A 14,940-nucleotide genomic window follows, 5' to 3' on the forward strand; every position below is an offset into this window, starting at 1 on the left:
TATTTTTTTTTAAATCTGAGAATATTCTGTGCAATTCCAATCTTAGATACAGTTTATTACTATTAAAATACTGTGCTATAACAAGTAAAAAGAAACTTTTAAAAATTCAAATTCTGCTCAAAGCACTCACATGATGTGTTCAAAGTAAATTACAGAAACCATATATAAGTTTGTGTGCTCATCTGTATACAGCTGGTCAACCTTAATTTTCTTATTCTGATTCCAAATTTATTTATTTTTTAAATCTGAGCAATTTATGGTCGGTTGGTTTCTAAAGCAATGTGTTAGAAACATCTGAAATATGGGTGGCTCCAGGACACGGCCAATGAATGGGTGAATTGCGGCCATGCCTTCTTCCCTCCCTACCCAGAATTGTATTCCTGACATGGCTTGCCTGTGGCCTTCAGATCTTGCTGGGATCTAAACTCCCACCAGCTCCGGCCAGCAACATCCAAAGGGCCATGTTCCCCATCCCTGTCAAAGGGGCTGGAGACATGATTTAGGGACTCTCAGGAAATGGTCAGTTATTCTGCATGAGAAACTGAGCTCATATAGAACTATAAAGATGAATCGGTCTGGATAAGCTGCAGTTTGATACAATGGCAGGCACATTTTGGGAGGATATTCCCAGAATCACAGCACATACTTTGATTGATTTATTTCAGCTACCATGGCTCCTTACAGATGATCCTGAGGAACTCTTTGTTACAGATATGCAGCCTAGCCTCCCTCAACAAAACACTGTCCCATTGGATTCTGTGTTACAGAGTAAATGCCACAAACCACAGAAGCAAGATTGGTGCACACAATCCTCACAGAGCTGAAGGCCACCTAGACTGTCTTCATAACACGGCCTGACCAGGACTGACGAACCAACCGTTAGCCGCTCATGGATCAAGCTATGGATGATCCAGATTACATGTCACAAGCAAGGGAGAGCAGCACCCCATAAAACAGGCCTGTGCACTGCAGTGGACAGCTAAAAGCAGTGCTGGCCACAGTGCCCTATGCAAGATACGAGAAGCAGAGAGGGCTAAAGAAAATGCAAATTGGAAGCTATCTAATGGTCCCAATGCACATCTACTGCATTACCCATAATACAGATTACTCATGTAAAAGGAGCAATGCACCAAGGATCAGGTGGAAGGAAGAGCACAATTTAAGGTCACCACGGCCCCCTCTGCATACAGGCAGGTTACATTTCCTGGCTACAGTCAAGATAAAAACCATGGTTTGCGGTGCATGAGTGATTTGTGATCACTTTGCTCCTCCCCACTGGCACATGGCGGAAACAGGGCACTGAAGTCAAAAGTACAACCTCAGTCGATCCAGGTGCGTTGCCTTTGTCAGTAACCGACTGGTCCCTTGGAAGGTGAAGAAGCCGGGGCCCTTTGCCCAGAGACTGGCTTCCTCCCCTGGTGCTGAGATGAAAATGCCCTGGAAGGAGGAAGAGGAGGAGCTTTAGAAGGTGTCCGCTGCAGCTGCCAGAGTGGCCATCACAGCCTCCAGGTGCTCCCGGTGGATGTAGGCCACAAGCCCTCCTTGGTTGGCCCAGCGCTCGGCACCCAGAGCGCCCTCCGCAGGCTTGTTGTAGGTCAGTTCCGGTAGCGGCTTGCGTTGCCCAGCCCGCCAGGACTTCAAGGCCCCCGAAAGGTCAACCATGCCTCCGCCAAGGGCTAGCAGGATGGCGTGGGGGCCGCAGGAGTCCCACTTAAAGGTGCTGCCCTCCGAGGAGGACGTATGCGTCGGCCAGCCCCAGTGCCACACACAGCATCTTGTACCCGGCACCGGAGGCAAAGCACAGCTGCTGCCCATACAGGGGGGTCAGGGCTTCCTGCAGCGCCACTTTCTCATTGCTGCCTCAGGACCACACGAGGGGCAGTCCGCAGCTGGGGCCAGGCTTAGCGAGCTCAGGCGGGTGCCCCATAGGAGATGCCCCAGTGATATTTGCTCTGCCACCTGCAAAAAAAAAAAAAAAAAAAAAAAGGGACGTGTCAGAGAAGGCTTGCTAGGAAAAGCCCCAGAGAGTCACACTATACTGGGACCTGGTGGAGACAGCAACCGGTTGATGCAGCTTTTCCCACCCCCAACAAGAACCTTGATGCAATGAAGACGGATGAGGTGGTCATCAGTGCAGTGTGAGCGGAAAGCCAAAGTAAGAAAGAGGCCTGCAACACACTGATTGCTAGAAAAGCAAAACACAACTGGGATGGAGGCCTGGGATAAGAGGACAACCGAGGGATGCCCTTTGGACCCTGTCTTGAGCATGGGGGGTGGGCTAAATGAGCTCCAAGTACATTTTCCAACTCTAAAATTCAACAATTGCATTATTCTAAGGGATGGGACAAAATGCCCTGGAATCAGCTCAGCAGGGTATTTTTTATAGCCAGACTGTTTGAGAGCTGGAGTTTCTGTGAGTGACGAGGCACTACACTCCTTGCATGTAGGAAGACGTGTCTTCATGGGTGAGGTTGGCATGCATTAAGATCACAGGAAGCAATTCTATACCAAGCCAGACACTTGGTCCATCTAATAATAATAATAATAATAATAATAATAATAATAATAATAATAAACTTTCATTTGTATCCCGCCCTCCCCGGCCGAAACCGGGCTCAGGGCAGCTAACATCAAATATATAATGATTGTTATAAAATCAAACAATAATTAAATTACCTACTAAAAACAAGTCAGGATCAAATTGAAATCTGATTAGATGGCTTTCCCCAGGATTAGGGTGGGGAACAGTAAATGTTCAACTAGATTAGGATCGTCCCCCACTGATAGGCGGGGTTCTCCAGAGCTTCAGACAGGTGATGCTGGGGATGGCATCTGGACCTGCTGCTGCTTAAGATGCGCTCTACCTCTGAGACACACACCTGGCTTGAGAGGGGGTCCATATGCAGACATGGGCTAGATCAGGTGATAACGCCGAGCCTCCCCACTTGAGCCATTGGAATTGAAAGCAACAACTTCTCTAGATGAAACAGGGATTAAAGCGAAGCTTCACAGTAGCGCGTCTGGGTCAAGCCTCTTCCACCAGCATGCGCCAATGGGTACCCAATGGGCTAGCCACCTGTGCAAGAGTGCCCTGTGGTGGTGCTGTTACCTGCGTGCTGGTAGCTTTTCCTGGAAGAAGGCTCATTGATGATGCCTAGGACAGGCTCGCCTGAGTGACGGTTGTATACGCCTATCAGCACCAGCGCCGAGCGCAGCCCTGAGGGGTGGATGCCGTCCACAGGCAGCACATCGCCACGCCCACGGATGTACTGATTGGTGGAATCTGAGGAGAGAGAACCTGTGAGATCGCCAGCCCCAAGGAAGTTCAGAGTAAGGCTCAGAGAGCTCCTTCTTACGGCAGAATTGCCATTTTTTAAATGGGCAGCAGGAAGGCTCCTTCATGGTGGAAGGTCCGTAGCTCAGTGACAGAGCACCCGCTCTGGTAGAAGGGCCCAGGTCCCAAGCATCTTAAAGTAGGTCTGGAGAGACCACTGCTGGAAACCCTGGAGAATCACTGTGGCCAATGCAGACAACACAGGGTGAGATGGACTGTGTCCATTTCTGGGCACCACAGTTCAAGAAGGATACTGACAAGCTGGAACGTGTCCAGAGGAGGGCAACCAAAATGGTCAAAGGCCTGGAAACAATGCCTTATGAGGAACGGCTTAGGGAGCTGGGTATGTTTAGCCTGGAGAAGAGAAGGTTAAGGGGTGATATGATAGCATGTTCAAATATATCAAAGGATGTCATATAGAGGAGGGTGAAAGGTTGTTTTCTGCTGCTCCAGAGAAGCGGACACGGAGCAATGGATTCAAACTGCAAGAAAGAAGATTCCACCTAAACATTAGGAAGAACTTCCTGACAGTGAGAGCTGTTCGGCAGTGGAATTTGCTGCCAAGGAGTGTGGTGGAGTCTCCTTCTTTGGAGGTCTTTAAGCGGAGGCTTGACAGCCATCTGCCAGGAATGCTTGATGGTGTTTCCTGCTTGGCAGGGGGTTGGACTGGATGGCCCTTGGGTCTCTTCCAACCCTATGATTCTATGATTCTATGACTAAGGGTCTCACCCAAGTGTCGGGGCAGCTTTCTCTGTGTCTGGAGCCCAGACTTTGCAGGCAGAAGGTCCCAGGTACATGCCTTAGCATTTCCAGCTAGGGAGGTAAAAAAGGAGGCGATAGGAAAGACCTGTTTTTTACAGCTTTTAAAAGCTTTTTCCTATCTCTCTCCCCCTCTTTTTTCTTTTTTGTCCTTTTCCACTACGTCTTTATCTGTTTAGACTAATGTTGGGTTAAAAGATATTTGATATTAGATTTGCATTTTTCTCTATAAACTAACACAATTTATTGATTGATTTATTTTAAGGAAATATCTCTGCCTGAGACCCTGGATAGCCACTCTTAGTCAGCGCAGAGCAGCCATTGCCAACCTGGGGCAGCACCCAGGTGCTCCGGAGTAAACTCCCATCCCGTTTCAATCAGAACAGCCATGCTGGTTGAGGATGATGGGAGTGGGCTAGTCCAAAACGATCTGGAGAGCACCAGGGTTGGCAGACGGCTGAAGCAGACAGACAAATATGGTAGTTAGGCCTGGTGGTATAAGGCCGTGAGAAGGGAGCTGGAGGCGGCTGCATGGATCTCCGCTAACTTCTGCAAAAGCTAGTACAGTGGTACCCCGCAAGACGAATGCCTCGCCCACGAAAAACTCGCAAAACGAAAGGGTTTTGCGAGTTTTTAGTTGACTCGCGAGACGAATTCGTCTATGCCTGTTTTTCGCAAGACGAATTCGTCTGGCGAGGTACACTGTAAGCGGCACCGGAGCCGAGCCGGCGCCGCATGGCTCCGGTGCCGGTCGGGAGGGGGCCGTGGGATCACACCCCGCCCACCGAAGATGGCAGGCGCGATCCCACGGCCCCTCCCTCCCGGAGCCGCATGGCGCTGCGTTTTAAGAACTGCAGCGAGCTGTTCGCTCACTGCAAGTCTTAAAACGCGGCGCGGCACGGCTTCGGTGGCCCAGTCGGGGAGGGGCCCCTGGACTTTCCCCCCATAGGAATGCATTAATTAACTTTAATGCGTTCCTATGGGAAAAGGTGCCTCGCAAGACGAAATTTCCGCAAGACGAAGGTCTTGCGGAACGAATTAATTTCGTCTGTGAGGCACCACTGTAGTCCCCACAGAGGGAGGATAGTAGAAGCTGTATCCCCTGGGATCCCCGTCCCAACAACTGCAGCAAAGCAACACAGCATGTGCTTCACCTATGGAACCTCCAAGGTTCAAGCCTTGGAATCTCCAGGACTGAGGAACCTCCAGCATTCCCTTCCGAGGGCCATAAGCCAGGGATGGGAGTGACCTGAGGCAGCAGGAAAAGGTGCCTGCCATCAGAGCACCTTCGATCAGAGTACACAGTGACTGGACAAACCAATAGTCTGATTTAGTGTAAAAGTAACTCATGTGTTCGCGGACGTGGGTGGCGCTGTGGTTTAAACCACAGAGCCTAGGGCTTGCTGATCAGAAGGTCGGCGGTTCGAATCCCCACGACGGGGTGAGCTCCGGTTGCTCGGTCCCAGCTCCTGCCCACCTAGCAGTTCGAAAGCACGTCAAAGTGCAAGTAGATAAATAGGTAACACTCTGGCGGTAAAGTAAACGCCGTTTCCATGCGCTGCTCTAGTTCGCCAGAAGTGGCTTTGTCATGCTGGCCGCATGACCCGGAAGCTGTACGCCGGCTCCCTCGGCCAGTAACGCGAGAGGAGCGCCGCAACCCCAGAATTGGACACAACTGGACCTAATGGTCAGGGGTCCCTTTACCTTTACCTAACTCTATGTGAGAGGTAGCCAACGAACCACTTTCTGAATGCCCAGGAACTGCCATCATTTCCTGTAACTGGCCATGCAGTAAATGGCCGTTCCTCCAAATTTCTTTCTCACACTAGCAAATCCACAGGGGATCCTATCTTCTGCTTCACTGGGGAGAGCCATGCAGCCTCTCCAGATTTCCAACTCCCCTCTCCCTGCATTGCATTGCAAATGAGCCATTGTTGTGCAGTGGTTAAGAGTGGTACACTCGTAATCTGGTGAACGGGTTCGCGTTCTCCGCTCCTCCACATGCAGCTGCTGGGTGACCTTGCGCTAGTCACACTTCTTTGAAGTCTCTCAGCCCCACTCACCTCACAGAGGCGAGGAAGGGAAAGGAGAATGTTAGCCGCTTTGAGACTCCTTCGGGTAGTGATTAAAGCGGGTATCAAACAAACTCCTCCTCTCTTCTTCTTCCTTCTTCAGCTTCATGGGGAAAGGGGAATCTCTCTCCGGCTGAAGCCTAGACATACTGGAGGCTGTGGGGCTCACTGGCGCCCCCTCTGGAAGCTTCACCCAGACCAGAAACTTGGCTAGATCCCCCCCTAGCTAGGGCTCTGTGTTGTTGTTGTTGTTATTTATTGGTTGTGTTTTCTTGCCCAAGGCAACTCAAAGCAAACTTACACCAACCCCCTAAAAAGAAAAACACCCATCAAGTAGATACATTAAAGCAAGCAAGCAAAATCCCCTGGGAGGAAGATCCCCCTTGCCCAACCGAGCCCACATTCTTATTTCCCGACCCCATCGAGTGCTCAGTCCAACATCCGCCCTTGACGCATGGCTTACCTATGGGATCGATCCACACAGCCATGCTCTCTGTGGGGATAGTCACAGCACATCATCCAGCGCTGGGTCGGAAAGCACCACTTCCTGATGAATAGCTGAAGCCAGCAGCTCGGCGGGCTGCTTGCTTCCGATCAAGGACTTTTTCCAGCAGGGCAGCAGTTTCTTGTTGTGTGGGGCAAACCTGCACCACCACCGTCTCCCCTAGAAGTCCAAAAAAAAATAAAGTTTAGTATGCTGGAGGGCTTATCCTTGGACTCCTGGCTAAGAAAGAATGCTGCTCTCTCTTCTTCTAGGATAAAAACAGGCAAGTGCTGAGCTGTTTTATTTGGCCTGCAAGGACACCACGGGAAAGAAATATAGCTCAGTGGAGTGAGGATCTGCTTTGCATGCAGAAGGTCGCAAGTTCAATTCCTGGCATCTCTGGAGAGGACTGAGAAAGCACCCCCCCCCCAAAAAAAACCTGCTAGTCAGTGCAGACAATATTAAGCTAGATCAATCACTGGCCTGAGTCAGCTCCCATGATACACATTCTGGAATAGCAAGGACACACTACAAATCTGCTCTGAGGGATCTCTCAGGGAGAGCACATTATTCACTCCACCCTCAGTGAATGACCTCAGTCCATCCAAGCGCAGGTCCTCTATGCCCCAGAAACCCCTTAACATTAGGCCAAAGTTAGGGAAGCTGTGACCCTCCAGGTGTTGGTGCTGGACTACAACTCCCATCATCCCTGGCCATTGGCTGTATTGGCTGGGGTTGACAGAATCGGAGTCCTACAGTATCTAGAGGGCCATATTGTTAGGCTGTGCCAACCTTAGAAGAAGGCTGCCCATCTGTGAGAGGATGGGGCAGAATAAGCCTGGCCCCCAGATCAGCACCTGGAGATTCGTAGCCCTATCTCTACCCCAAGCTCCTCACTGGTGGAAAAGACCTCCACAACCTCGTGTGACAGGACCTGACAGAAGCCCCTACACTCCACCCTTGCCCATGAGCTGAAGTGCACCGTAGCAGCATTCAGGCTGGCTCAGTATAGCACTTTTGCAGATTTGCAGTATAGCAGATTTACATTTAAGGACATGCTCCCGCTGTGAGAGGGCCTTCAGGAGTAGGAAGGAAGAGACAGGGAGACTAGAGTTCTATTTATTGGCTTCAAACCATCTATTCTGTTCTTAGAAGCACCGGAACTATGCAGCTCACAGAAATGAAGAGGCAAAGTCCCCAATTCCAGAGAAAGTCATCTGCCCTTATGTCCCATTGCTATCAATGGCATGTTTGGCATAACCCACTCGGAGTCACTTTAATTTCAGTGAGGCAGGAAGTGTTACGAGCTCTCAGTCTGGAGCAAGGAAATATTAAAAACAAACAAGCTGGGTCATTTCTCTGGTAGTCTATCTTAAAGTTTTATGTGTTTATATGCCTACCACATTTTAAAACTTAGGATCCATTACTGTATATCAGGCTTCCTCAAACTTGGCCCTCCAGATGTTTTGAGAGTACAATTCCCATCATCCCTGACCACTGGTCCTGCTAGCTAGGGATCATGGGAGTTGTAGGCCAAAAAACATCTGGAGGGCCGAGTTTGAGGAAGCCTGCTGTATATTGTTTTAAATGTTTGTTTTGCTTTTGGGATTGTAGTTCCATTTGTGTTTCACATGCTGGTCTCTAACCGTAATAAATTTAATCTCAAACAAACAAGCGAAAAGCTAAATAGCCACCAGTACAATCAATGAAAGTCAGGATCTAAACACATCTCAGAGACAGGTGGGTAGCCGTGTTGGTCTGCCATAGTCGAAACAAAATAGAAAATTCTTTCCAGTAGCACCTTAGAGACCAACTGAGTTTGTTCTTGGTATGGGCTTCGTGTGCATGCACATGAAAGCCCATACCAAGAACAAACTCAGTTGGTCTCTAAGGTGCTACTGGAAAGAATTTTCTATTTTGTTTCGACATCTCAGAGAGACTACAAGGGTAATGCATAGGGGTTCCTCGGATGACTAGTTGTTGTGAAAAGGGTAGAGTTGAAAAACGTAAGGCTAGAAGAACAATAGCCAATAAAAAAGGTCAAGTGCAGTTCAGAAAAGTCTTTTGTGGGCAACAAAAGGGACCTGGAGGTGGGAGAACTGACTTTAGGAATAGAAACAGAGTCTAATTTCAAGCATAAAGCACACCAGAGTCTGCAGCAACAGAAGATGCTGGATCAGCCAATGATTCTAATTAAGATAAAGCTGAGAAAGAGGGCCAGCAGTTGGATAGAGCAATTACTAAAAATTTGCCCTCTCCCTGCCACTTAAGGACACCATCACTCACCAAGGCCATTTTCAAATTTGTTGGACTCCTCACCGCGGATATGATCCTGTAACTCTGGAAACTGGTAGCGCCAACAAGGGAGAAGGGGAAAGGAAGAAGAGAGAGTGGCTTAGTCACGCTAATGAGTCAGATCTAAGAGAAGATTATTTTGGTCTTTCTGCCCCATCATCCCAAGTTCCCATTGGATCAGAAAGAGACAACCGTGCGTCAGAGCAAACCAGCGCTCGGAATGAATTAGTTCAGTTTAACGATGTTCATGGAATTAGGACAAATATCTCTAAACTGCACCTGAGGTAGCTTCCGTAATTGTCAGGTGAACTGAACTGAATCCTCTCTGCAGGCACTCCCATGTGTCTAATAAACTGAGCTATGGCCCAAAAAATTCCCTCCCCCATTTCAAATATAATTGTTCATCCATGATTTGATGGCATTGTCTTATTTGTTATCTTTATATCCTGCCTTCCCCCCAAAGAGCTCAAGCAGGCGTACTTGGTTCTCTCTCCCCCGCCCCATTTTATCCTCACAGTGACTCTGTGAAGTAGGATAGGCGGACGTAGGAAAACTGGTGCAAGGTCACCCACGGAGCTTCATGGATTTGAGTCCTGGTCTCCCAGGTCCTCACACAACTCTTAGGCAAGCCACTGTTCCCTCGATCTAATTTGCGGATAGTAATAAGGTAGCCTTACAGAGCAATTTTGAGGATTACTGGGTAAATTATGCAAAGGCCATGCAATATATGACAAACACTTTATAGATGTGAGCTGTTATTATTCCATCAGGTGAAGGCTGAAGGCACCTGGTTGTTCCCACTTCCGCAACCATTGAGAGCAGTGTGGCTTAGCCACTGCAGAGGGCTGTAGGTCAGCGACAGCGCATCTCCTTCACATGCAGAAGGTCCCATGTTCAATCTCTGGCTTTTCCTGGCAGGGCTGGGACAGGAGCCTGTCTGAAGCTCATAGGAACCAAGGCCAGCCAGTGTGGGCAATGCTGAGTTAGATGGTGCAATGGACTGACTGAGTATAAGGCAACTTCCGATAGTCTTATGCAGAGGTCTCCAAACTAAGGCCCGCGGGCTGCACACGGCCCAAAGGACTCATTTATCCGGCCTGCGGCGACCCCCCCCACTATTACCAGCGCAGTGCAGCTGCCCACTTCTGGGTCGGAGGAGCCCCGGAAATAGCTTGTGCACATGAGCAAGTGTTATTTCCGGTGCACATCCGGGACAGAGGAGGCCTATGCACATGTACACAAGCTATTTCCGGTGCTCCTCCGACCCAGAAGTGCGCCGGAAATAGCATGTGCGCAAGTGTATGGGCGTGCGCTCCCGCCCTGCCGTGCGATCGGCGCTAGAGACACCGGCCCCAAGCGCGGTAAGTTAGCTGACCCCTGGTCTTATGGCTCCAGCTAATCTCAGGTCCTGCTGGGTTGCAATTTAGGATGAGTGCAGCAGCCACTATGAGCTTTCCCCCTTCTACGTTTCCCCTAGCTCTGGCCTGCGATTGCTATATAAACCCTTCTTTATGTATCCTACAGTGATGGGGCCCCTTCCCCACAGCAGATACCTTTTGTCCCACATCATGCTTGATAACCTCTTGGATCAGCACGTCGGCCAAAGTCTTGAAGTCCTGCAGGAACTTCTTGTTCTTGTCCGCCCCTTCTTCTCCTCAATGAGCAAGCTGAAGAGCGCCTCCTCTTGGCGGCAAAGCTGGGCAATGCAGGCTGCCTTCTCTGATGCCGCAAGCAGACTCTTCAGAAGAGCCGCCATGGTCTGGGACAGGGGAAGGAGGAAGGCAAATTCAAGAGGCAGGCACAAGAGTCACGTTCCTTCATCTTAAACCCCATCCTCTCTGATTGGTTACAGTGCCTGGAGAAGCCCAGAGGGAAAGGGGCAGCGATGCAGGAGGCAAGATCCCTAGGTTACTGTTCCATCGCTTAGTGTGAGCCAGCATGGGTACCGTGGTTAGAGTATTGGACCACGGAGGCCCAGGTTCAAATCTTCAGTCAGGCACCAAGCTGCCCACACCACCTAATAATGAGATGGCAAGATTGCTGTGAAGGATAAGGAGGGATGGGGAGAAGCACTTTGTATGCAGCCCTGAGCTCCTTGAAGGAAGGAAAGGATTAAAATATGAACAAGTACAGCTGCAATCCTATACTCCTGGGGAGTAAGCCCTATGGAACAAGGGTGACTTTGTTCCAAGTAAAAAGGCATAGGATTGAAAAGTCACCTATGTGCAGACCAGTAAGGAGCCCTTTTTTTGGATGGGTGGAGATTCTGTGTTGCTGTTTAATTGCTCCAGTGTAACTCAGCCAGCCTGAAGAGAATAAACCCAGAAAGATACAGTGCTACCTATTGAAAGTGGAGGGGCGGAGAGAAAGATTAACAGTGGGATCCTATGCACGTTTACTCAACTTCTGAGAAAGTACTGCACAGCACTAAAGGAAGGAACATGTACTTCCTACCAAGGGGAGTTAACAGCAGGAAGGCATAATGCTCCTTCCCACCTCTGAGAACAGGGAATGACAAACAAAAGGTCTGGTATTTTGCCCAGGCTTCTATCATCTGATAAGAATAAGGGATGGAAGCATAGCACTTTGCATTTTTATGAGCTCTTAAAAGTCCCTTCACTGCTGTTTCTTGAAATCAGCCCTCTAAGCCAGTGTTTTTCAACCACTGTTCCGCGGCACACTAGTGTGCCGCGAGATGTTGCCTGGTGTTCCGTGGGAAAAATTCGAAAGATTTTTTTTTTAATGTCAAATTTCCGCGGCGAGCGGGTTCCGTCGGGGCGCCATTTAGCCTCTCTGGGGCATCGCCCTCCTCCGGCCAGCAGCACGTCCGTCCATCCAGAGGGCCGAATGGCTTCTCTCTGCCTTGCGGCCAGCGCGCCCGCCCGCCGGGGGACTCTTTCTTCTTCACCCCCTCCCCGCTTCGGACTGCGCAGGGACACAGTGTGAAGACACACAAAAGGGAGGAGGGGGCTGCAGCTGCGGCCAGGGTCCGGCAGGACAGGCGAGGGGGAGGAGGCGGGGGCGCGAGGGGCTCCCCGGTCCTACTTTCGGTGCCTCTTCATTGGCCTTTGGCTGGACCCGGGCGGCGGGGGGAGCCAGCCCTCAGTCCCCTCCCCCGCGCAGGCACCTGAGGTCAGCCTCGCCAAGCGCCGCCTGAGAGGAGGAGCCGGCGCGGGGTGAGGAGGCTGCCGGCGGGTTCTCCCGGGGGATCCCCTCGCTGCCTCTACACCGGCGCGGCTGTGGGGAGGACGGGGGCCCGGTGGGAACAGGCAGCGCTCCTTGATGCGCGCCCTCCTGAACGGGCTTCTCGCCCCGAGGATTCTGTGCAGCGCTGCCCGGCCCGACAGGGCTGCATAGAAGAGCTTCCAGTGCCAGGAGCAGGGCGGAGGGGCTTCCCGCCGGCCATGACGAAGCGCCTCGCAGCCCGTGCAATAAGGGAACAAGATCCCCCAAGAGCCAGCGGCCTGTTGCAACCTGAGCGCAGGGAGAAGGCCTGTCTCTCCCAGGGCTGCGGACCCCCCGGCCCCCAACATCTCGCTCGCTGCGCTGCTCCTGCCCGAAGTAGACCGTCAAATGCGGGGGGGGGGTTGCTGAGGGACCCCAAGGAGAGCTTCGGGGGCTGCCGGGGTCCCAGAGTAGAAGAAAGGCGGCAGATAAAGGGCAAAACATGCCCTCCAAGCACTATTAACCCGTTGTTGCCTTCCTATTGTTGTCTATTAAAATGATGGCTTGGGGCAGAGCAATATGTATTTGAAGAGCCTGCCAAACTCAGCTTTCTTTTCTACTTATCTATTTATGGCTGTCCTCCTAGCTCTGATTTTGATGAATTGCTGCTATAACTGGAGACCTTCTTGAAGCTATGCAAGGTATGACACACAGCACTTAGGGCTGATAAAGATCTCTCAGCATCAGTGCTGTGTGTCTGCCCCCTCCTGCATCCTTTTCTCACAGTAGCCCAATGGGAATAAGCTTGAAAGCAGGGCATGTGTCCCAACATGCTGCCTCCTATGTGAGGTAGATTTGTGTTTATTTGATTCCTATTCAAGAGAATTACTTTATATATAGTCAATATAGGCACAGAGTTAATTTTTTTAACATTTCTAATGGTGGTGTGCCTCGTGATTTTTTCATGAAACAAGTGTGCCTTTGCCCAAAAAGGTTGAAAAACACTGCTCTAAGCTACAGATGCCTTAAGTGCCAACAGCATCCAGTATCCTGGCACATCTCTTGCTATGATTATCTCTCAGTTGCAACCCCAACATAAAAAGATATGACGCCAAATATTAGGTAGTTAGGGGAAGAACACTAGGAACATTCCAGAGTAAACCCTTGGCAATATTCTTCTTGGTCCACAGCCACAGGCGACCGAGAGACACAGGAGGAGGAAATGGAGGGTCAGAGGGTGGGAGAAATGGAGCAGGAAACAGGGGAGTTAGATGTCCTTTCCTGCCAGAATCCCTCTCTATGCTATACATATTCAGTAAAGGGGCAAGAATTTTTAATTGCTATTTATAATTCTTTGCTTTTTTCTGTGTGTTTTGTTTTTTCAAATATTATTTTTTGTGGATTATAATGTCCAGATTATATTTTTTGGGGGGTTTGTTTGTTTATTTGTTTCTATGGTTGATTTGATATGGTTGTATTTTAGAAGTCTGAAATTAAATAAAGCTATTTTAATTAAAAAGAAAAGAAAATATGCAGAATTTGGTGCTGTTAATAACATTGATTGCACTTCAGATTACCCATGCAACCATTCCTAGAAAAATAAAATAACAAAATAAAGGGGCTAAGAACCTCTCTCCTAGCACAATACAGTAGTGAGAAACCTCTGGACCTCCAGAAGGTTGCCAAACACAACCCCCATCAGCCCTTGCAAGAACAGTCAATGACAAGGGGTGTGGGAATTGTAGTTCAGCACATTTTGCGGACCAAAGGTTTCCCCACACCCACTTTAGAACTTTTAAGCAGCCTTGACTACATATTTCATAGCCCATGTAAACCACGTAACCATGGCTATGTGTCCTAAATTTCGACCTTCCGATTCAGCACCACCCACGCCGATTATTATTACTGGGGCGCGCGCGGAGGGATCCCACACCCCTCGGGACCCCAAATAAGCCCCCCCGACCCCAATACCACCCGGTCGTGCCACGTCACGGAATTAACGCCTTCGCCGCCGGATGAGAAGCCCGCTCGATGTTCTTCTGTTCTGCTTGCCGCGCCCCGCGCCAGTTTCCGTTCCCCGGCCGGGCAGGGCAAGGCTCCGAAGTGGCAGGACTGGAGGAACCCGGGGCAAGCCCCGACCTTCGATCCGCCAGCGCTGGGCCAAATCGAGGGGGAAGCCCGCGGGCTCAGGCAAACCCTCGGCGCATCTTCCCCCCTCCCGCGGCGTCCGTTTCTCACCTGTCTCCCGGCGAGGGCTCCGCGCAGCTCTAGCGCTTCTCCAGGGGAGGAACCGCCGCCGGCTGGATCGCAGCTCGCAGTTCATTGAGTCCACGCCGGGCCAGGAGGCGGCTGCCCAACTCTGCCCCGACGGACCTGAAACGTGATTCTGTGTTCTGCCCCTCGCAGGGGCGGGGAAACATCAGGCGACGCAGCGCTCCGCTCAGGATCTCCTCAATTTAGCTGGCGAGCGGTTTTAATCTCCCCGAAGGATCCTTCACACGTCACCGAATAGGGGGCTGTAGGGTTTGCATGGCTGATGGGGAAGAGGCAAGGCTAAAGAACAGTAAATCATACCGAGACACGGTGCAATCAACTTGGGGATCAAGGGAGTCTTTGATAATTGAAAACAAAATAGAAAATTCTTTCAGGAGCACCTTAGAGACCAACTGAGTTTGTTTTTGGTATGAGCTTTCCTGTGCATCATGCACACTTCTTCAGATACACTGAAACAGAAGTCACCAGTGTATCTGAAGAAGTGTGCATTGCACACGAAAGCTCATACCAAAAACAACTCAGTTGGTCTCTAGGTGCTCCTGGAAAGAATTTTCTAT

At 50.3% G+C, this 14,940-nt stretch overlaps 1 protein-coding gene across 1 annotated transcript; it reads right to left on the minus strand.

Moving 5' to 3' along the window:
- Positions 1–79: 79 nt before the first annotated feature.
- On the minus strand, positions 80–14,438 carry INPP1 (inositol polyphosphate-1-phosphatase). The gene is given in 12 exon segments (XM_033137958.1): positions 80–1,731; positions 1,733–1,861; positions 1,863–1,959; positions 3,110–3,137; positions 3,140–3,283; positions 6,629–6,676; positions 6,679–6,742; positions 6,744–6,829; positions 8,936–8,996; positions 10,498–10,592; positions 10,595–10,707; positions 14,365–14,438. Coding segments are annotated over 12 exon segments (1,203 nt in total). The 5' UTR covers positions 14,433–14,438; the 3' UTR covers positions 80–1,461.
- Positions 14,439–14,940: the final 502 nt, after the last annotated feature.

This window comes from Lacerta agilis, chromosome 2 (genome assembly GCF_009819535.1).
Source record: "Lacerta agilis isolate rLacAgi1 chromosome 2, rLacAgi1.pri, whole genome shotgun sequence".
In the NCBI taxonomy this organism is placed as follows: domain Eukaryota; kingdom Metazoa; phylum Chordata; class Lepidosauria; order Squamata; family Lacertidae; genus Lacerta; species Lacerta agilis.